This window comes from Salvelinus namaycush, chromosome 13 (genome assembly GCF_016432855.1).
Source record: "Salvelinus namaycush isolate Seneca chromosome 13, SaNama_1.0, whole genome shotgun sequence".
NCBI classification, from domain to species: domain Eukaryota; kingdom Metazoa; phylum Chordata; class Actinopteri; order Salmoniformes; family Salmonidae; genus Salvelinus; species Salvelinus namaycush.
This window is the reverse complement of record NC_052319.1, coordinates 34,526,536-34,549,613: the sequence shown is the minus strand read 5'-3', so window position 1 is coordinate 34,549,613 and position 23,078 is coordinate 34,526,536. Positions and strand designations below refer to the sequence as shown.

The following is a 23,078-nucleotide window of genomic DNA, read 5'->3' as shown; positions in this document are numbered from 1 at the left end:
TTCTTGTATGCAGCTTTATTAACTCAAAACATTTTGCCTGAATGACTGGTCACCACTGATCCCGTACATACAGTATGACTAATAAAACTTAACTTGCTCAAGAGAAAGGGCCTTTAATGGAAGCCAGTAATAATAGTTATCACAAAATAACCTGAAATCGACAAATCAAGAGAAATATGAAATGAACAGCTGAACCCAGAGTGGAAATATTGACAGGGAATATTGTTCAAATATCACTTTCATAACCATAACATTCTCCACCTCACGCAAATATGACACAAGTCATATTTACACCTCCATCCCTGCTAGTAGATGTAAGTTAATGAATAGATCATAACAGCTCTGGATCCATTGTCATGCATAACACAGTCATGATTAAAACAGGAAGTCAAAAAGAACAGAAAAGTAGCAAAAAAAAGGTCAAACAACCCAACTCAGACAACCTGACACAGACAGGCCTATATAAAAGACCTGTACTGTTAGGCTACTTTAAATACTTTCAACCAGCCAACTATTCAAAGTCTTGTCAATACAAGAAACAAAATGACCCAACACAAGTCATACTGTTTGGGTTACAGTTTGGTTTTGTGCCAAACTCACCTATCCTTGGCCTGACCTACCCTGTGTGCTTGTTTACCCTTCAAGGCCAAACCCGTCAAACAAAAGAAGGTACCCTTCATTGACACTCTCTCTTTGAATGTTGTCAATGTGACACCTCTATTTTTTCCCATACTGAATAGGTATTCAATTCAGATCGATGAACCCAAATGACAATTTTAGGCACATACTATGTCTTTAGCTATCACTAGATGGCAATGTAACTCAGTTGGTATCAAAGAAAAACTATGATGTGCTTTTAAGTCTAAAAAGGGGAACAGCAAATTTCAGAAATGTTTTGTTGCTCCCCACTAAAATGGAAGTCACATTCACATATCAGTTACATAGGAATCTCAATGCAATACAAAATGGTAGGTAGATGACCATTTAGCTGAACGATTCAAATTTACTGAGTCGTTAGTCTAGCGAGCATATTCTAATGTTTTAGCATCCTCTGCAATAAAATCAAGTCAGGAACACTTATTTTTAAAGAGAAAAGTAAAAGTTACTTTCAATAATGAAGAGGCAAGACAGATGGAAATGTATAGTTGCACACTTTGTAAAATGTAATTTATATACCTTAAAGTTTAGTGGAAAACTACGTATCTGAAACCAGCTAAATTACTTAAATCGCAGCATAGGCTACAGTAAATTAGGATTCTAATCACAAAAACAACAAAACAGCTGTAGCCAAGAAGGTTGGAAAATAATTATTATTTTAAGACTAAACCACAACCTCCTAAAAGTCTACATCTTCTTCTTCATTGTCAATGTTTGGGGGGTGGGTCACTTCCCCCTACGCACAGGAAACAGAAAGTGGTTACAGCTCATCAGTCAGCGAGCACTCAGATGTCATGGAGCACTCCGACATCGTGCGCTCCCGTGCGCTTCCCCGCCTCTCATGCGTGGTGATGTAGTTGAGTAGGTCAATGGACGTCACCACCCCAAACACCATCTGTCTCAGACAGGAGGAGCCGTCCGCCATGACTACACAGAGAGAGAGACGGAGGAAGGGTGAGAAAGAGAGCGACACAGCGAGACAGAGGGGTAATAGTACTATTGAGATAAGACTTTAGGTGCAAGAGAACGTTTGTGACAAATAGGAGAAGAGTTGTAGAACCACTGAAATTTGTCCTGCATGCAAGATACTACATAAATGATGTCAAAATACTTATCCAATTAAACATATTCTCCCTTTTTCATATGGGAATGTTTGCCACAAAGGAAGTTGAAACTTCCCAAGGTCTTTATCCAAGAATGAAGCAATGCATTATACAATAGCTGGCAATGATACTGAATCAAACCATATCGGTTTACAAGAAGTTATGCAACTAGCTTCCTGTGTTTGAGAGACAGGGTTAGGTCGTAATGAAAGTCAGGTTCCGAAGAGAAAGAGACCCCTGCTGTTAGATAAGGGACACTGAACATAGGATGAACATAGTAAACTATGATAGGGAGCATAGGGGTGCCTAGTCATAGCTGAGGGACAGAGTTTTTCCTGCTCAGGGCACATTGTCAGGAAAAACCACTTGCCCTTGGGATGTCTCAATAAATGATTGTTGATGAAAATAATATGTAAAAAATTAATTTGTCCTCTGGTGAAGTTGTGATGGTGGGCTGACAAAAAGCATTATGGCATATTAAGCTAAATGCCCTCGTCTATCCTTACACAACAGTCTGGGTATTGCCCTATTCTACTGGTGGCCAGGCACTGCCAGGCACCAAAACATCACCGATGGACTTTGTCACCCAACACACACCTTGTTTGCCTACTAGACCACAAAACTGACACGGTTACCTGGACAGAAACCAGGAATGACCCCTGACCCTGTAGGAGGGCCAGTTCAGGGTCAACCGAAGACAGCAGGTGTTGCTAGGAATGTTCTTCTCTACTGTCTGACAAAGGTAACTATCAGTGGTGGAAAAGAGACAGAAGGAGCAATACAAGATAGCGGGGAAATGGTGAGATAAGGAAGTGTGAGAGAGAGAGTAACAGGAAGCGAGAAAGACGGGAAGATTAAGGTTGATGGAAGAGAGGAAGGAGGGGTAAACTTACATTGGATCTGCTCATGCACCACCAAGGCAAAGTGATCTGTCTCCAGGATACGGGACAGCTTTCCCAGGTTATCGGTCAGTCGCACCTGAGGGGGGAGAGTGGGACAAATGAGAATTACAAAACTACAACAAGCGGACCACAGTCCGGATCCAGAACAGGGGGGGTTCCTCTGTCATTCACTGACAGACCTTAGAGCTACGTAAAACCGTCAGAAATGTCCAGTTGATCAACAATCCCATGTTACCTAGGTAGGTAAGTTAGGATAACCAGCAATCTAAATCTTGTAGTTATCATGGCCAGATTACATTCCCAGGGGCCTTGACCCCAAGGGGGGCACCCATGATTTTGTTGAGTCAGTCAGGTATCATTTGAGCATGCCATAAGACATAGAAAAATGTGTAGAATTGCAGTATCCATCCGGACCTTTGCCACCTAGGAAATGTGTGTGACTGGACCTTCTCAAATAGTAGTACCCCTGCTCTCCTCAATGATAGCCTTCTGTTTGAGAACTTTATTTAAGAGCTTACAGTTGAGTTGAAGTGTTCTTGTGAGAGTGTGGCATGTTGTTGAGCATATAGGTAAGGGAACTGACCTGTTTGAATTGTTTGTAGAGCACCTTGGAGACAGGGTCAGACACCTTGACCTTCCCAGCCAGCACAGAAGACAACATGTTGCCCAGGGTAACCATCCCTAGGATCATGCTACACAGACGAGAGAGAGAATATGGTAATTAGCATTATGACACCTGAATACAAGCAGAACTGCTTGAGAATGAAACTATCATGAACATATACACGCCGATTAATAAATGTCTGTATTGACGTTAACAGTCACACTATAGGGTACATAGACACTCTGCCTGAATGACAAACAGGTGACCATGGTAACCAGGTAAAAGCGTACCCGGACTCGTCAACGACGGGTGCCTGGTCAAAAGCCTTCTCTTTGAGGATCTTGATGGTCTTCTTGATGTTGACGGAGGGCAGCACGGTGATGGGGGCACACAGGTTCAGACTCTGCAGAGTCAGGTTCCACCACCAGGATTTGGACACCATCAGGTCATTTGGGGTTAGGAAGCCCTTATCACACATCCAGTTGTCACTGAGGAACTTAGACCTGGGGGGGGGGGGGGTTACAACAGTCACACTCAAGGCTCACAACACTGGTACTACATACCCTGTTAAAAACACTTGGCATATTAATGCTCCTTCTCCACACATTTAATCCCCCATCCCCCTTTCCTGTTCAATCTCCCTCATCCCCCTCTTCTCTCCCTTACATGTAGTTGCGGATGGAGTCAGGCAGGATGACGACACAGCGTTGGCCCTCCTTCAGCTCTGTACTCATCTTCACTGCTGCAGCCATGGCCGTGCCTGAACTACCTCCTAGAAAGAGAGACAGTTAGACAGAGCAAGAGAACAAGAGAGAGACCCTTGCTCTTTGGGAGCACCAATCATTGTGTGTGATGTCAACCTACCGCAAAGAAGCCCCTCCTCCCTGATCAGCATGCGTGACATGGCAAAGGACTCCTCATCATTGGACTTACACCACGTGTCAATTACCTGAAACAGAGAGAAACATTTATATGCATTCTACTATAGCACCCATATAATCTTAGGAGTCATTTTCCTTCCACTTGTGTGTTGTGACTGTTACTGTATGCAGAGTAGAAAACACCGCTCAATTCAGGAGATCACTGCCACACACTCACAGATCTGTCCAGCACGGTGGGGATGAAGTCATATCCGATGCCCTCCACCTCGTATTGGGTCTTGTCTGTTATGTTCAGCTCCTCTGGCTCAGCCAGGATAGAACCCTCAGGGTCCACGCCCACGATCTACACAACACAGAACACTTAACTAAACCATTACATCAATAAGCCAAAGTAACATGGTAATAAATACACCACACACAAAGGCAACTTAAGATCTGTATTAATCTTTATCATTGAGACACATTATATGGCTTTATTCATCAACGGCAGATGCAATATTACTTTATGACTCGGCCCAACAGGCCGTATAACTGTGGGCCTTGGGTTCAACTCTTGTTGTAAACTTTCAGCTAAATTACTTTGGAATTGGCTCTACAAGACTGAATTGAATTGAATTGACAAAGTACAGAGCGATAACATGCTAGTCAGATAGATTGCCTTCTTATAGATCTGGGACGTTGTGTTAAGTGACTCGGTGCCTACCTTGATGTTGGGGCATCTCTCCTTCAGCTTGCGGGCGATGCCAGTGATGGTGCCACCTGTGCCAGCTCCTGCCACCAACATGTCCACCTTACCTACAAGGACAGAGTGGCGCAGAGAGGTCTATTAGAAGAGGAGGAGGAAATGGGTATTCTGCACTCAATTTCTCCATCGCATTCACACGTACCATCGCACTGCTCCAGAATCTCCTCGGCAGTAGTGTCGTAGTGGGCCAGGGGGTTGCTAGCGTTACGATACTGGTCAAGGATGTGAGAGTTGGGAATCTCGTTCTTCAGACGCCAGGCTACGCCCACGTGGGACTCTGGCGAATCAAAACGGGCGGCGGTGGGGGTACGCACGATCTCTGCCCCCAAGGCTCTCAGCACGTCCACCTGGGAACACAAGATTAGATTACAATTAGTTACATTCCAACGCCTACGCATGGATGCACTGATACACAAACACCAGCCTCACCTTCTCCATGCTCATCTTCTCAGGCATGACGATGATGCAGCGATAGCCTTTAACTGCAGAGGCCAGGGCCAGACCAATACCTGCACACACAGAGAGAGTGAGGCGTCAATACAGCTGTGAATAACAGGTCATGTCAGCAGAACAAACCATACTGCAGAACACAGGGCTACAGTGACAAGATCCTAATGTCAATGGTAAACTGTGAGGTCTCAGTGACTACTTGACATTACCAGGCAAAACTAAATGTTAAACTCTCCCTCACACACAGACACACTAACAACAACAAAAAAACATAACTCCTTTGACTTGGGTGTGTAATCTTTCTACTGTGAGTGACGTGTGTGTTGATACATGTAGTGGTGGAATATGTCCATAAGCGGCAGGAGTGTTTTCAGGCAGGTTGTTTGATCCCCCCCCCCCTCTCTCCATTGTCCAAAAATAATCCTGTTTATAGCGCTCAGGGAATCCTAGAGACACGTACCGGTGTTGCCGGAGGTGGGCTCGATGATGGTGTCTCCAGGTTTGAGGATGCCAGCTCTCTCTGCATCCTCCACCATCCTCAGACTGATACGGTCCTTCACACTGCCCCCTGCATTGAAGAACTCACACTTGGCCACTACACAGAGAGAAAGAGAGAGGGTGCAAGGAAATGTTGAATCATCAATATGTACTGCAGCTGCTTATATTATGACGTTATTGTGTACTTTAGATATACCACAGAGAAGATTTAAACAAAATCCCCTGTGTACAACTGTAAAGCCCCTTAGCAACGCCAGGAAGTACAGTAGAAGTTGCCACAGACAAGGAGGATCATGGGAAGAGACAGAGCTGGCATGAGCCGATTTGGAAAAATTCAGGTGGGGAGGTCATCCAAAGGTCCAGCGTTTCTCACTCACTCACACAATCTCTCTCACACGTACAATAGCCGATTGGCACAGATTCAAACGGCCCCAAATCCACTGTGGACTAGTCAGCCAAAGAGTAAATCCGAATCACGTGAAAATCCATGCAAGTGCCATGGAAACAGAACTTTTTGTCTCACTAAGCCATGGGAATCAACCAGAGATTGACTTTAAACAATTAAGCCCGTAAAAAATATATAAAATAACTCACTGGCGAGATATTTAGACTGAGGACCGTGACATGGTTCACATGCAGTGAACTCAAATAACACATGTGGATGGTGGTCCAAAACTGACCTACTATCAACCGTCTGGTATTACTGTACTTCACCAGTCATTGGCCAACTGTACCAATCAGAGAAATGTACTGCCTGTTCAATCGCTAGCGCCGGGCAGAATACCCAGTCGTGGTCTTTAAAATTACCTGATGCTATAACAACAATAATCAACGCCATACAACACTCCTTCCGTGGCCTCCAACTGCTTTTAAATGCTAGTAAAACTAAGTGCATGCTCCTCAACCAATTGCTGCCCGCACCCTCCCGCCCGACTAGCATCACTACTCTGGACGGTTCTGACCTAGAATATGTGGACAACTATAAATACCTAGGTGTCTGGTTAGACTGTAAACTCTCCTTCCAGACTTACATTAAGCATCTCCACTCCAAAATTAAATCTAGAATCGGCTTCCTATTTCGCAACAAAGCTTCCTTCACTCATGCCGCAAAACATACCCTCGTAAAACTGACTATCCTTGACTTCGGCGATGTCATTTATAAAATAGCCCCAAACACTCTACTCCGCAAACTGGATGTAGTCTATCACAGTGTCATCCGTTTTATCACCAAAGCCTCATATACCACCCACCACTGCGACCTGTATGCTCTCGTTGGCTGGCCCTCACTACATATTCGTCACCAAACCCACTGGCTACAGGTCATCTATAAGTCCTTGCAAGGTAAAGCCTTATCTCAGCTCACTGGTCACCATAGCAGCACCCACCCGTAGCATGTGATCCAGCAGGTATATTTCACTGGTCACCCCCAAAGACAATTCCTCATTTGGCCGCCTTTCCTTCCAGTTCTCTGCTGCCAATGACTGGAACAAATTGCAAAAATATATCTGAAGCTGGAGTCTTATATCTCCCTCACTAACTTTAAGCATCAGCTGTCAGAGCAGCTTACCGATCACTGTACCTGTACACAGCCCATCTGTAAATAGCACACCCAACTACCTCATCCCCATATTGTTATTTATCCTCTTGCACCCCAGTATCTCTACTTGCACATCATCGTCATCTGCACATCTATCACACCAGTATTAATGCTAAATTGTAATTATTTTCACGTCTAGGGCCTATTTATTGCCTACCTTACTACTCTTTTACCTTTGCACACACTGTACATAGATGTGTTATGTGTTATTGACTGTGCGTTTGTTTATGTGCAACTGTGTTGTTTTTGTCGCACTGCTTTGCTTTATCTTGGTCAGGTCGCAGTTGTAAATGAAAACTTGTTCTCAACTAGCCTACCTGGTTAAATAAAGGTGAAATAAATAAAAATAGATGACAAGAACATTTCCCCCAGAATCCACATCCGGACTTCCCAAAACATCCCAAAGGTGGTGACTGACAATTCAGCCTAGTGACACCTGATATAAGACCTTGTCCCTCTCCGGCCCCCCTCCCTCCCCACCTTGTAGCCCTCAGAAAGGTTACTTATTCCCTCAGAACAGAGGGACTTTCAGGTGGCCAAACCCGCTCCACCCAGAGTGATACCTGAGACAAGACCCCTACAGTGGAGCCTAGCAGACTAATGAGGGGAAAGAAGGCTGTGTGAAACCTTAAATGTTGACTTTACAATAATAACAGTATTCATAGCAAGCGGGGCCTGTAGGAAACCAGTCCTACTGACTAACTGTACTACAGGAGGAGTCTAATACAGACACTAACTGTACTACAGGAGGAGTCTAATACAGAGACTAACTGTACTACAGGAGGAGTCTAATACAGAGACTAACTGTACTACAGGAGGAGTCTAATACAGAGACTAACTGTACTACAGGAAGAGTCTAATACAGACACTAACTGTACTACAGGAGGAGTCTAATACAGACACTAACTGTACTACAGGAGGAGTCTAAAGAACTTCTCCCTCACTCTTCTATGGTCTATTTCATTCTCCCTCACTTCCAATTTAACTCTGTCAATTTAACCCTGTCACCGCCACCTATCTGTTTCTTTCTCCTCCTCTTAATGTTTCCTTCCACCATCTCCCTTCTCCCTCATGTCCTCTACCACTGGATTTATCCTTTAAAAACAGAAATAGCTGTAGGGAAGACAGTTAATCACCAGTTTTGGGAGTAGTGAACTACATGTAGTTCAACTAGAAATTAAACTACATTTTGCAGTAGCTTGGTGGTAGTTCAACTAATCATTTAATTACATTTTGCAGTAGCTTGGTGGTAGTTCAACTAATTTAAAATCTAGATAGCGTAGAGTCTTTGTAGCAGTGTAGCCAACTTCTGGAACTACACAAAATATGGGTGAAGTAGGCAAGAATGTCCTTTCTTTTTCAGCATCAGTCCTGCCTAACTCTCACTTGAAACATAGTTTTTGTGTTTAATAGGATAAATTACATATTCTGTTAACAGCTGACCACAGAGTGATTTGTATTCTATGACATTTTAGATTTTATGATTTTTCACAAAGTAGTTTGGATGTAGTGAACTACTTTTTCAAAGTAACTTTGGTAAACTATATGTTTCTTAAGGGTAGCTTTAGCATAGCTTAACTTGTTCCAGTGTGAAGTCATTGGTAAACTATATGTTTCTTAAAGGTAGCTTTAGCATAGCTTAACTTGTTCCAGTGTGAAGTCATTGGTAAACTATATGTTTCTTAAGGGTAGCTTTAGCATAGCTTAACTTGTTCCAGTGTGAAGTCATTGGTAAACTATATGTTTCTTAAGGGTAGCTTTAGCATAGCTTAACTTGTTCCAGTGTGAAGTCATTGGTAAACTATATGTTTCTTAAGGGTAGCTTTAGCATAGCTTAACTTGTTCCAGTGTGAAGTCATTGGTAAACTATATGTTTCTTAAGGGTAGCTTTAGCATAGCTTAACTTGTTCCAGTGTGAAGTCATTGGTAAACTATATGTTTCTTAAGGGTAGCTTTAGCATAGCTTAACTTGTTCCAGTGTGAAGTCATTGGTAAACTATATGTTTCTTAAGGGTAGCTTTAGCATAGCTTAACTTGTTCCAGTGTGAAGTCATTGGTAAACTATATTTTCAGAGTAGCTTCCCCGACACCGCTGACTGCCCAACAACGTGTAAATCAAACACACACATGTGCACACAGGTTTTGTTTTTGAGGAACAGAAAATGTGAGTTAAAAAGGACAGACTGATAAGTTACTATATTTACATTGTATTTGAATATCCTTGTTTGTGTTAACACTGACTGCCTTTCTCTGGTTGTCTTTAGGCTCAGTGGGTGTCATGCCCTGTGACTGTGTGTCATATCATGACTGTATGTGCACGTGTAAATACTCACAGAGTTCACACTTGAGGCCGAAGGCTTTGGGTATCTTGTTCATGCGGACCAAAGGTGTGTCTCCAATCCTCCTGAGGATGTTGGGTAGAATTCTGGGGGCTTCGGTCCTGAGAGGTGAGGATGGGATGGAGACTCAGTTAAGGAGAGCAATCTATATAAACAATGATCATTCACAAATTAGAGAAAAAAAAGCTAACTCCTTTATATGGGTAAGTTTGCACCAAAGTATTGAAAGTTGTTTCATATGCGAGATGGAAACAGTATGATACTATCTTTGGGACATCGAGAGTTTATTTCGTAACACGGTAGCCTCTGGATTCGGAATGGCAGTGAGACATAAACAAAGCCTTTGCCAAGCCGCACAGAGTTATTGATGCCATATAGAACTTATATAACAACTTAAATTGATCGAATGGAGAGATTACTGTGAAACAGCAAGACTGTTCCAGATAAATGCCAGGCACTCAGCATGCACGTACCACACACCCTTATCCCCTAGGCCAAAATGCAGTGTTCCTTTCAGTGTTCCTCAAAACAATCTGAAATTGCCAAGTCATGGTGAAACACCAAATCCCTTGCCCAACCCTTCCCGCTCACATGGGGTTCCTACAAAGGTTTCAGGTCAGAAAGACCAGCCCCACAGGTTTTGGTCCTCTTCGTGGTTCTGGCTCTATCAGGTGTGTCATTATGCAGGAAAATGGAGCCTGGCTAAATGTCAAACCAACATCCTGCTTTTAGGTTGCTGCTCAACAAAAACAAATATATTGGTTCTTTGCTCTCCTTGCTAGTGAAGCAAGCAGGTGACTATATCTTAGTCCACTAATTCCTCTTGCGTTGCTATGTAAACTAGAGGTGTTTGAAGAGGAGGGAGGATAAGCAGAGTGTGTGGAAATGCTGCGGTTCTATTTCCATCATGTTCCTGGGGTGAAGAAATGAATGACCACTGACCACAAATATCCATCAGCTCTCTCTACACTAAAAAGGCCGGGAAACATATGCAAATCCTGTTCGTGATAAGTGTGTGTGTGACTCACTTTGCAGAGTGGCAGTGAGGGGACTCGGCAGAGGACACACCCAATTTCCAGGTGCATCTACTGGGCAGATCAGGACGGATCCACTGCCTCTCCTCAGTGCCTGTGGCTGTGTTCTCCAGGTCGTTCTCCCCCTCCTCCCCATTCACTTGGGCCAATCCATTCATGGAGAACTTGGGGTCGTTCAACATTGCTTCTCCATTGACCTTGGACCCCCCATTCAAAATGGCGGCCTCTCCGTTGGCCTTGGTAGCGTTGTTGTGAAGCATAGCTGCGTGGGGGCAGACGGAGGACACAGGGCGCACAGAGTCTGTGCTGGAGGGAACCGAAGGCATGACTCACCTGAGAGAGAGGGTGAGATAGAGAATGAGTGAGTCCGACAAACAAACAGTAACTGACAGATACAAATTCCTCTAGTAAAATGTACCAGCGTAGGCTAGGGGATCCTTCTCAACTAATAACAGAACACATTCACATGCATATGGAGGTTACATTCAGTTGATTTATACATTATTACATTACGGTCAAACCAGGACACGTTCAGGTGAATACTGCCAGGGAGAACAGAATGCTCCCCCCACAGGCCTATACACTGCAACACAGATTCTCACACAGGTATCCTATATAGGTTACACAGTGTAGACACTAGAGTGTAAAGCACTCACCGCAAGAGAAACGTCACATCAGTCTATGCAGTGTGATGCGTCTCCTTTTTAAAAAGAGGGACGTTCTAAGATGGCTGGGCCACCATTAGCCTGGCACTGCACACACACACACACACACACACACACACACACCTGATTACTCTATTGGATAACTCTTCCTTTCTGTACCATATGACCAGATAAGCAAAGTACTCTTTGAAATAGCAGTGTTCTCAGAGGTTGCAACCGGTGGCAACAATCGTGTAGGAAGGAGAACGCCTAACAGGTCCAATTGAAAGCCTGTTCAGTTAGTTCTCTTTAGGCTACGTTGACCTAACAAAGGTCCAATGGGGGAAACAGTGATGTTCTGTCCAGGGTTCATTTGTGAATTCTGTTCGTGCTCAGCTGGATTGACGGCCAGTATTCAAGCGCATTAAAACACATTTCAATCCTTCACTCAACTGTATCGTTGTAAGGCGCTTGCATTTTTTTACATTTCAAAACCCTTCACATCACCAAAATGGTTCAGGAAAGTAAGAAGTTCTTACTTGATTTAGGAGTTCCCAACACACTTAACATTCTTTGCAAACACTCAAATCAGCTTACTGTAGCAACATAAGAAAAAAAAGGCCAGAAATGGTCCACAGCTGACCCTAGCTCTGGGTGATGATGCAAGAGGAGCAAGGTCACTGTTACAGTGCAGATCATCCGGTCCTTCAGCTTGGGCCTACTATCTACTACCACCCAGCAGGCAAGAAAATGTTTGAGTCAGCATGGTTTCCTTGTTATTTCAGCATAACCATTTAACATTGCATCAACGTGGCTATTAGACTGAATGTATATCCGAAACTACTAGAGAAGGATGATACCAGTATCACAATATCTTTTCCATGGCAAAAATGAAAACACAAAGCAGACCAATCTATGTGGTCCTTTAATATCCTGCTGTATGTAAACACCTCAATCAAATGTCAATTAGAACTGGACTATGGTCTGAGAGCTTTTCCTGTGAGGACAACAGTGGCACTAAAGGGGTTTGGTTTAAAAAGAAGAAGTAGCCTACCAAAGCTGCTGAACGGTTGGGTTGTTAGCAAACAGAACACAGCTGCTTCTCCTCTACTTGGCTGAGCACAACCACTACTCTATGCCACATATTCCTTGCTAGCTCCTCACCAAGGCCACCAAAATATGGCGGTTACATGACATAGCCTAGTCAACCCTGGTGTGAGCCTACTATTTACACGTCCAGAAAATGTAATCAGTAACGTAACTTTTGGATTACCCAAACTCCGTAACATAATTACGATTAATTTCTGTTACTTTTGTTTTACTTTCCCCTTAAGGAAGCTTTACAAGAAGACAAAAAATATCCATCAAACGCATTTGGTGTCGTCAAAGAGGCCTCGGACTTGTGGCCAGACTAGGTCTGGCGGAAAAAAACTTAAACTTACGCCTATTTTCAATGCTGAATTGAATGCCATTGAGAAAACAGAAAGGTGTCATGATATATTTTTTCACAAACATTCATGATGAATGTAAAAGTAACTGATAAGCCTACATGTAATCAGTTACTCCCCAACCCTGGCTAACACACAGACTTCTGTATCCATTAACTCTAAAACCAGCTGTTAAGAGTGTTTAGGGAAAGGAACACAAAACACACGTGGCCGGCACACACGATTGGCTGGTTAGCCTACATGATGACGATGTAGACCAGCCCACACAGACAACAACAGCAGAAGACGCAACAGTGTTAACCTCTTCCAAGACTGAGTACTTTAGAATGAGGCAGCAGTGAACATTCAGATAAAAACGAAACTTTGGTTACTTCAGTTACAGTCACTGATCATGATGAAAACAACACAGCAACGCCACACACTCTCCTACTACAGATACTATTAATAGGTGCGCTCTTTTGACCACATCTAGAACGCTGAGGTGTTTGACCCTGCAACACGACACTAGCAACAGCTGTGGGGGGGAGAGAGAGAGAGTAGGTTGGGCATCTGTGTGCTGTAACAGATACTGTCCATTCCAACGTGTGCGAGGTCATTTGAAAATGTTATGGAGTTTAGAGGGAATGCATGAGACTTAAACATTTGACGGATTTGCCTAAACAGCCAACCATTGTGTGCTGATGGAAGGGGTAGGCAAATGACCCATGTGTGCAAAAGGATGCTCACTGATTAGACCTTTACATTTTTGGAAGAATGTTGAGCCTACTCAAGAGATTCTGTTATTTTTACCTTGTCCACATTCCACACTGCTCTGCAAAAAGTAAACATTGTGGTAAAACGTGATGTCAGACATGCCCCCAACGGGAGGGAGGGACACTGCCTGTTCACCTCGCTATCATCCAGAAGGCGAGGTCAGTACAGGTGCATCAAAGCTGGGACCGAGAGACTTAAAAACAGCTTCTATCTCAAGGCCATCAGACTGTTAAACAGCCATCACTAACATTGAGGGGCTGCTGCCAACATACTGACTCAACTCCAGCCACTTTAATAATGGAAAAATTGATGTAATAAATCTATCACTAGCCACTTTATATAATGTTTACATACCCTACATTACTCATCTCATATGTATATACTGTACTCTATTACATCTACTGCATCTTGCCTATGCCGTTCTATACCATCACTCATTCATATATTTATATGTACATATTCTTATTCATTCCTTTACACTTGTGTGTATAAGGTAGTTGTTGTGAAATTGTTAGGTTACTCGTTGGATATTACTGCATTGTCGGAACTAGAAGCACAAGCATTTCGCTACACTCGCATTAACATCTGCTAACCATGTGTATGTGACAAATAAAATTTGATTTGATTTAAACACGCCTTCCAACCAAAACTTTGAAAGAGACGACCACTTCCAACGCCCAGCCTTTCATACCCAAAAGGCACTCCTTCAACCCGATCTTCACAGGAAGGCGCCAAGATATCCATCCCACACTTCTATTGTGACTAAAAATCCTTTAGAGAGATTCAAAACGTTAACGATGTGTTGGGTTAGTAACACAGTGCCAAAGTAATGCATGACATTTGCCCACCAGCATCTTGGCTCCCAAAGCAAAGTAATAACACTGAACCAATGTTTTTTTCACCATCTTCAAATAAACAAAGTCAAATCAAACTAGGGAGAGGGTAAAACGCTTACTGTAGAAAGAGGAACCCAAGGATGATGGGAGCGCAACGGGAATAGCTATGGACCTGTGTGTAATTGTTTAACACCTGAACTGGGCTAATCCATGTAACCCAGTGGTATATGAATATAAACCACTGCACATATTTAGCCATTATGCACAGCATTATTAGGTCTAATCTAAGTGGCCGGCTATGCTACATTTCTCTGACCTGTACCACTTTAGAAGAGCCTATAGGTAAACTGATTAGGGCTTTATGAATGTTCAAGTAAGCCTATGTAGACCGACATCTTACACACTTGTCCAAGGATTATGTTAGTCTGTCAGCAGAAGAGAATCAGGCTTTTACCAAATGTTACATTTAGTCCATAGAAGGGACATTTATAGGAGAGGCAGCTATAACACTGAGGTGGACGGAGAAACACTGTCATTAAGGGGTACTGTGTATAAAAAAATATATTTTATCCATTTTGAATTCAGGCTGCAACAACAAAATGTGGAATAAGTTAAGAGGTATGAATACTTTGAAGGCACTGTTATACACTGCTCAAAAAAATAAAGGGAACACTTAAACAACACAATGTAACTCCAAGTCAATCACACTTCTGTGAAATCAAACTGTCCACTTAGGAAGCAACACTGATTGACAATAAATTTCACATGCTGTTGTGCAAATGGAATAGACAACAGGTGGAAATTATAGGCAATTAGCAAGACACCCCCAATAAAGGAGTGGTTCTGCAGGTGGTGACCACAGACCACTTCTCAGTTCCTATGCTTCCTGGCTGATGTTTTGGTCACTTTTGAATGCTGGCGGTGCTTTCACTCTAGTGGTAGCATGAGACGGAGTCTACAACCCACACAAGTGGCTCAGGTAGTGCAGCTCATCCAGGATGGCACATCAATGCGAGCTGTGGCAAGAAAGTTTGCTGTGTCTGTCAGCGTAGTGTCCAGAGCATGGAGGCGCTACCAAGAGACAGGCCAGTACATCAGGAGACGTGGAGGAGGCCGTAGGAGGGCAACAACCCAGCAGCAGGACCGCTACCTCCGCCTTTGTGCAAGGAGGAGCACTGCCAGAGCCCTGCAAAATGACCTCCAGCAGGCCACAAATGTGCATGTGTCTGCTCAAACGGTCAGAAACAGACTCCATGAGGGTGGTATGAGGGCCCGACGTCCACAGGTGGGGGTTGTGCTTACAGCCCAACACCGTGCAGGACGTTTGGCATTTGCCAGAGAACACCAAGATTGGCAAATTCGCCACTGGCGCCCTGTGCTCTTCACAGATGAAAGCAGGTTCACACTGAGCACATGAGCACATGTGACAGACGTGACAGAGTCTGGAGACGCCGTGGAGAACGTTCTGCTGCCTGCAACATCCTCCAGCATGACCGGTTTGGCGGTGGGTCAGTCATGGTGTGGGGTGGCATTTCTTTGGGGGGGCCGCACAGCCCTCCATGTGCTCGCCAGAGGTAGCCTGACTGCCATTAGGTACCGAGATGAGATCCTCAGACCCCTTGTGAGACCATATGCTGGTGCGGTTGGCCCTGGGTTCCTCCTAAAGCAAGACAATGCTAGACCTCATGTGGCTGGAGTGTGTCAGCAGTTCCTGCAAGAGGAATGCATTGATGCTATGGACTGGCCCGCCCGTTCCCCAGACCTGAATCCAATTGAGCACATCTGGGACATCATGTCTCGCTCCATCCACCAACGCCACGTTGCACCACAGACTGTCCAGGAGTTGGCGGATGCTTTAGTCCAGGTCTGGGAGGAGATCCCTCAGGAGACCATCCGCCACCTCATCAGGAGCATGCCCAGGCGTTGTAGGGAGGTCATACAGGCACGTGGAGGCCACACACACTACTGAGCCTCCTTTTGACTTGTTCTAAGGACATTACATCAAAGTTGGATCAGCCTGTAGTGTGGTTTTGCACAATTTTGAGTGTGACTCCAAATCCAGACCTCCATGGGTTGATAAATTTGATTTCCATTGATCATTTTTGTGTGATTTTGTTGTCAGCACATTCAACTATGTAAAGAAAAAAGTATTTAATAAGAATATTTCATTCATTCAGATCTAGGATGTGTTATTTTAGTGTTCCCTTTATTTTTTTGAGCAGTGTATATACATACACACACAAAAAAAACTACACATTCAAGGGTTTTTTGTATTTTGGTGGCAGCATCATACGGTGGGGATGTTTTTTAGCGGCAGGGACTGGGAGACTAGTCAGGATCGAGGGAAAGACGAACAGATCAAAGTACAGAGAGGTCATTAATGAAGTCCTGAGTGCTCTGGAGCAGGTTCCCACACTGGGGTGAAGGTTCACCTTCCAACAGGACAACGACCCTAAGCACACAGCCAAGACAACGCAGGAGTCTTGGCTGTCTCTGAATGTCCTTGAGTGGCCCAGCCAAAGCCCGGACTTGAACCCGATCTAACATCTCTGGATGACCTGAAAATAGCTGTGCAGCAACGTTCCCCATCCAACCTGACAGAGCTTGAGAGGATCTGCTGGGAGGAATGAGAGAAACTCCCCAAATACTGGTGTGCCAAGCTTGTAGCGTCATACCCAAGTAGACTCAAGGCTGTAATCTCTGCCAAATGTGTTTCAACAAAGTAAATGTGACATGTTTTTTATTTTTAATACATTTGCTAAAATTTCAAAACCTGTTATGCCATTGAGATGAAAATGCAAGTCTATGCATTTTGCCATGGTTATTGCGTTGATCCTCTGCTCAAACATGAACAAAATCCATGTGCACTGAATGCCCGTCTTTTGGAATTCAACTCTCCGACTGTCTAGCTTTCATTTAAATTGTTAGTTCTCAAAGATATATATTTTTTAAATACTAAGTCCAATATCTTTTTCTGCATGTTTTCTATCTGGTTTTGACCATTTAAGTTGAAACAGTCCCCCCCCCCATCCCAAAATATATAGAAAAAGCCTTGAAATTCAAGATTGGGGTTAGTAGATATACGGCTTCATTGCCATGGTCAGATGAACAGGAACTGCTAGCATGCTAACTGTTCCTGTAGACTTCCAGTCATTGCACTTACGTGAAACTACCTCTAACTTTCATCATACTGGATGAAGAGACATGAAATGGTATCCAATATTGTATTCTGTTGCAGCTAGCAATACTCATTAAATATTAATTTTCACATTAATTTAAAAAATATATATATATAATTATGCATTTCTAGTGTACTACAAAAAAAAGATACAAAAATCAGACCCCCTTCAGTACCCCAGCTCCGGACCCCAGTTTGAAAACCCCAGAGCTAGATAAACTTAGCTAGCTAGTATCATCAGCCAGATTAGAGTCTGAATTTGAATTAAAATGCAGTTGATTGGTGACAATGGTAGGAACATATATTCAGCATCATATTCCAGCGAGCATTGTAATATGACTATAACCCAAAATACATTTAGAATGGCATGTATATTTAGACTGCAGAGTAAAGTGCAGTACAGTACTTTTCTTTACTGTATTGTACTGTGTTCTACTCATCGTGCAGTACTCTACTCAGTACTGTGCTGTACTGTCCAAAACTTGTGAAACATAGGTTCAGATTTGGTTCATTACGGTCCATCTGTTGGAGTTAACATCAACTGACCAAATTTCAAACACTATTCAACATCCATGGATGTCTGGTGTCGGTCAGTGAGGATGCTAGTTACAGTAAATGGAAAGAGGGGGCTCATGGGTAGATGTCAGTAAGAGCTGAGAGAGGTGATGTTAACTGGAGAGTGAGCGAGAGGTTGTCTAGACACAGACTGTTTTAAAACTCTTTTAAAACTCTTGGTTTGACCACCAGACAGAAAGACAAAGAATTGTCTAAGAATTGTCTAACCCTAACCCTAACAAAATTGATATCAGTAAAATCACTATAACTAATTGGTAGCCCTACCATTAATTGTTACTTCTCTGAACTTTCATTATCCTGCCACCTCATGAGAGAAATTAGAAAATAAAGTTAATAGTAAAGGAATTACAAGGCAATATTTCTTAAACTTACAAAAGGTAAACAATTGATGCAAAACTAAATTTAAAAAAAGTTAATATTAGTTGGCAGGGGTCTTCAGAACAGCATTGTGTTTTGATGCATTTCTGATACCTCTTAAGATTCTGGTAGATGTTTTCTAAAACCTGTTTATCCAGAAATCAAAGCCTTTACTTATGCCACATTTTGAAGAAGTACTTTTTTTATGTTTCTATTTCTTAATTCTCCCAAAATATAGACTTAGCATTCATTTGACACCCAATTTGATATGCTCTTAAGAAATTTATGTTGGTGCTCATGGGTCCTTTTACATGGAAATGCCCTGAATGTAACTCAGTGCAAGATGCTGGATGTAAAACTGAGCCAATATAAATGAGCTGGATGCTATACTGGATGTAACATCCAGCTCAGTGTTACAGCCCCTACTGCAAAGAGGCTAAACCAGGACACACTGGTCTTACATCAGTCTACAGCAGTGGGAATTAAGCCACGTCATTTCCCCTCCCCCATCCAATATTAAACTCGCAAACTTAAAATGTTTTGCAATTACAGGCTACACTACCTAGTATTGATTGAATACTATACATATGTATGGTTCTAGTTATTGATTATATGGAGTCAATCTAGTCAAGTGTCAGTCATATATTCAGCATTAGTGGATAGAGTAGACTACACAGACAAGCCTGTGCTGCCAAATAAATAAACACTCTTTAGGTAACAAGTTAATCACATTTTTTTGCTGCTATTATGATCTTTCAAAACGATTTTCCCATTCGGGGCTAGTTTTTTTCTTGAACGCACTGAAATCGGAGATCCCAGTTGCTTTGAATGCGGCATACTTGTCCGTGCAACACTCCGTGACGTAATTGGTATTTCATCATGCTTGTTCATGTCACTCACTAGCTTTACATGCTCTAGTCTCTTTACGCTAGTCGACACCACACATTCAACGAATACTAGTTTTAAAAAATAACATAGTAATACATTCAAAAAAGCAGGAATGAGAGAACGCTAGAAGCGCCGCACGAGTGATGGAGGCTCTGGATCAGGACATGAAAACGAGGAATGATGACTAGGAATGATATCTATACTAATCTAGTTATTTTGAAGTAGTTAACATTGTTCACTTACCTTTGAGTTAATTAAGGTAGTGGTGATGGACCCGTGCGTGATCCAATTTCAAAGATGATCTTTCGTAGATTGCGACTATACTAGTTTCCCCAGCAGCTCACATGCTTTAAAGCGCGACAACACGGCCCAATCTGATTCGAGTATCCTTGTTTGGTGTGTACGTTGATTGGCGACAGTGGGGGTGTTACTCTGTCTTGCTCCTCCAATCAGAGCTTACACATTTGTCGGGCCTTCGTTTCGAATGTCCTGCACATATGGAGACAAAAGGCCCAGAAAGTAGCCAGTCCCTTGTAGACATGCTTCCACAAGATAAACAATAATGATTTTGGTATTTAAACGTTTGGATATTTCCCCTGAGAAAAGTTTTGCTCAACCTTGAAAATGAGCACAACACGGTGTGCAAACAGAACTGTATAAAAGGTGTGCAAAACGATTGCTAATGAACAGTCCGATTTAAGTGAAAAAGCACCAAATCAGTGATATAAGGTTTGGACCCTTTAAGGTGCTGTACTAGACATTTTTTTTTTAAAGCAGACCAGCACACCCTGTTCCAGTTCACCTTTCCAGTCTAGTAGTCTGGGAGGCCAATTTGAGGTATTTTTTATAGTGACTAACAACCACTCAATACCAGATGTAGCTGTTCCAACTTCTCAAACAGCTCTAACATTAAACCTGTGCTTATAAGATCCCTTCATCACATCCAGATTTCTCTATTCTTCCCACCTGTGCTCTGTTCTTTCAAAAGTGTTTCCTTTCTATGGCGCTATGTAACACCATCTACTCATCAAGCTTTGATTATTTTAATGAGCTGTGTAGTGTTGAGATTTGACACATCTGCATCTGGTGTAAAGAACGACTAGACCAGGGTTTGCCAAACCTTTTCCTGGAGAGCTATCCTCCTGTAGGTCCACTCCCCAGTTGTAACTTACTGTACCTGATTCAGCTCATCAGCTAAATATTAGAATCAGGGTTGAAGCGAAAACCTACAGGATGGTAGCTCTCCAGGAACAGGGTTGGAGTGAAAACCTACAGGATGGTGGCTCTCCAGGAACAGGGTTGGAGTGAAAACCTACAGGATGGTAGCTCTCCAGGAACAGGGTTGGAGTGAAAACCTACAGGATGGTGGCTCTCCAGGAACAGGGTTGGAGTGAAAACCTACAGGATGGTAGCTCTCCAGGAACAGGGTTGGAGTGAAAACCTACAGGATGGTAGCTCTCCAGGAACAGGGTTGGAGTGAAAACCTACAGGATGGTAGCTCTCCAGGAACAGGGTTGGAGTGAAAACCTACAGGATGGTAGCTCTCCAGGAACAGGGTTGGAGTGAAAACCTACAGGAGGGTAGCTCTCCAGGAACAGGGTTGGAGTGAAACCCTACAGGAGGGTAGCTCTCCAGGAACAGGGTTGGAGTGAAAACCTACAGGAGGGTAGCTCTCCGGGAACAGGGTTGGAGTGAAAACCTACAGGAGGGTAGCTCTCCAGGAACAGGGTTGGAGTGAAAACCTACAGGAGGGTAGCTCTCCAGGAACAGGGTTGGAGTGAAAACCTACAGGAGGGTAGCTCTCCGGGAACAGGGTTGGAGTGAAAACCTACAGGAGGGTAGCTCTCCGGGAACAGGGTTGGAGTGAAAACCTACAGGAGGGTAGCTCTCCGGGAACAGGGTTGGAGTGAAAACCTACAGGAGGGTAGCTCTCCAGGAACAGGGTTGGAGTGAAAACCTACAGGAGGGTAGCTCTCCGGGAACAGGGTTGGAGTGAAAACCTACAGGAGGGTAGCTCTCCGGGAACAGGGTTGGAGTGAAAACCTACAGGAGGGTAGCTCTCCGGGAACAGGGTTGGAGTGAAAACCTACAGGAGGGTAGCTCTCCAGGAACAGGGTTGGAGTGAAAACCTACAGGAGGGTAGCTCTCCGGGAACAGGGTTGGAGTGAAAACCTACAGGAGGGTAGCTCTCCAGGAACAGGGTTGGAGTGAAAACCTACAGGAGGGTAGCTCTCCGGGAACAGGGTTGGAGTGAAAACCTACAGGAGGGTAGCTCTCCAGGAACAGGGTTGGAGTGAAAACCTACAGGAGGGTAGCTCTCCAGGAACAGGGTTGGAAAGCCATATAATAGAACGTTTCTCAACAAGTTAATACATCAGTTCTTCAGCACAAAAAGACAAAAAACAAGTATCAGCCTAATAATGCACTTCTTTGCTCTTCCCTAAACTTGCAGGCCTATGTAGACATTCATGTCTGAACTCACAGATCAGATGGGTGAATAAAGTTGTGGATATACATAGCCTATGCAGCGAAATGGAATAGACCATCTTGAAACACAATTGTGAAAACCAACCTTATAATCGTACCCTCTGAAGCTATTGCAATCTAAGTCAACAGGATTCTTTGGGAGTGTCAACTTTATTGGCAAAAACATCCTCGGGCATTCACCCTAGGTGTTCCAGTAGCTCTCAAGATAAAGGAGTGATAACGAGTAAACTTGCAAACATGACCATTATGTAGGCCACAGGTGTCAACTCATTCCACGGAGGATCTTTGGGATCTTTGTCTCTGCGGGTTTTCACTCCCTTGTACTTGATTAAGGTCACTAATTAGTAAGGAATTCCCCACACCTGGTTGTCTAGGGCTTGACTGAAAGGAAAAACCAAAAACCTGCAGACACTAGGGCCTCCATGGAATGAGTTGGACACCCCTGATGTAGGCCTACCTGTTACCAAACTTGTCAAAACCACCATGTACAGTATCTGCTATTATATGGTTCTTTTTACAGAGGTGAAGAGACAGTGATAAATTGATGGGATGGTGTCATAAGTGCAGTCCTTTGTAAAGCCGAAAGCATGTAGTCCAACACACAGAATTTGCATCCACATCGTCACTTTCCATATGAAATACTGCATCTGGGACAGGTGATGCCATGCTATTATCATCTTTGGCACTGTGCTGGTGTCAATTCTGAATGGAAACAACTCATGTGCGAAGCTTTTTCACTCACTGAAAACAGTGGTTGTGAATGCAATCAATAACATGTACTTGCAGCCATAATCCAAACAGGCAAGTGTAGGCATGGGAAACTATAAACACTTTATATGGACCCATTCCAAATAGTCAGAACCACAGCTAATTGGTTTAAGAGATAATCCTTCAAATAAATCTATGCTAACTGTCTTTTTGAGCCAAGTGAACACAGCATGTTCTGAGTGAGAAATCAGCTGAGGTGTCAAGTTACTGGGAATCAGACAGGGAGCAGTCTACGGGAAATATTTCCCTTCCCTAAACCCAGCCTGAAGCAAAAGTAACAGTTACTAATTGCGAGACACTATAAAAAAAAAAAAATTCTCCAGAGTAACCATT

General features: G+C 43.3%; 1 protein-coding gene across 1 annotated transcript; it reads right to left on the bottom strand.

Annotated features, from left to right (window-relative positions):
• Positions 1-19,853, bottom strand: LOC120058470 (cystathionine beta-synthase-like). Its single transcript, XM_039007148.1, has 14 exons — positions 19,734-19,853; positions 10,805-11,143; positions 9,771-9,877; positions 5,803-5,937; positions 5,322-5,401; positions 5,035-5,239; positions 4,851-4,942; positions 4,365-4,490; positions 4,131-4,215; positions 3,933-4,038; positions 3,557-3,769; positions 3,246-3,354; positions 2,654-2,738; positions 1-1,584 (listed from the first exon to the last, which is right to left on the bottom strand). Exons 2-14 carry the CDS (start codon positions 11,134-11,136, stop codon positions 1,418-1,420), a joined length of 1,842 nt encoding a protein of 613 aa, XP_038863076.1. The 5' UTR covers positions 11,137-11,143; positions 19,734-19,853; the 3' UTR covers positions 1-1,417.
• Positions 19,854-23,078: the final 3,225 nt, after the last annotated feature.

Coding starts and splice junctions, on each gene's coding strand:
- LOC120058470 (XM_039007148.1), bottom strand. CDS start 11,136: ATGCCTTCGGTTCCCTCCAGCACAGACTCTGTGCGCCCTGTGTCCTCC. Junction 4,216..4,364: donor CCACCGTGCTGGACAGATCT/GTGAGTGTGTGG, acceptor TCTCTGTTTCAG/GTAATTGACACGTGGTGTAA. Junction 2,739..3,245: donor TCTACAAACAATTCAAACAG/GTCAGTTCCCTT, acceptor CTCCCCCCTCAG/GTGCGACTGACCGATAACCT.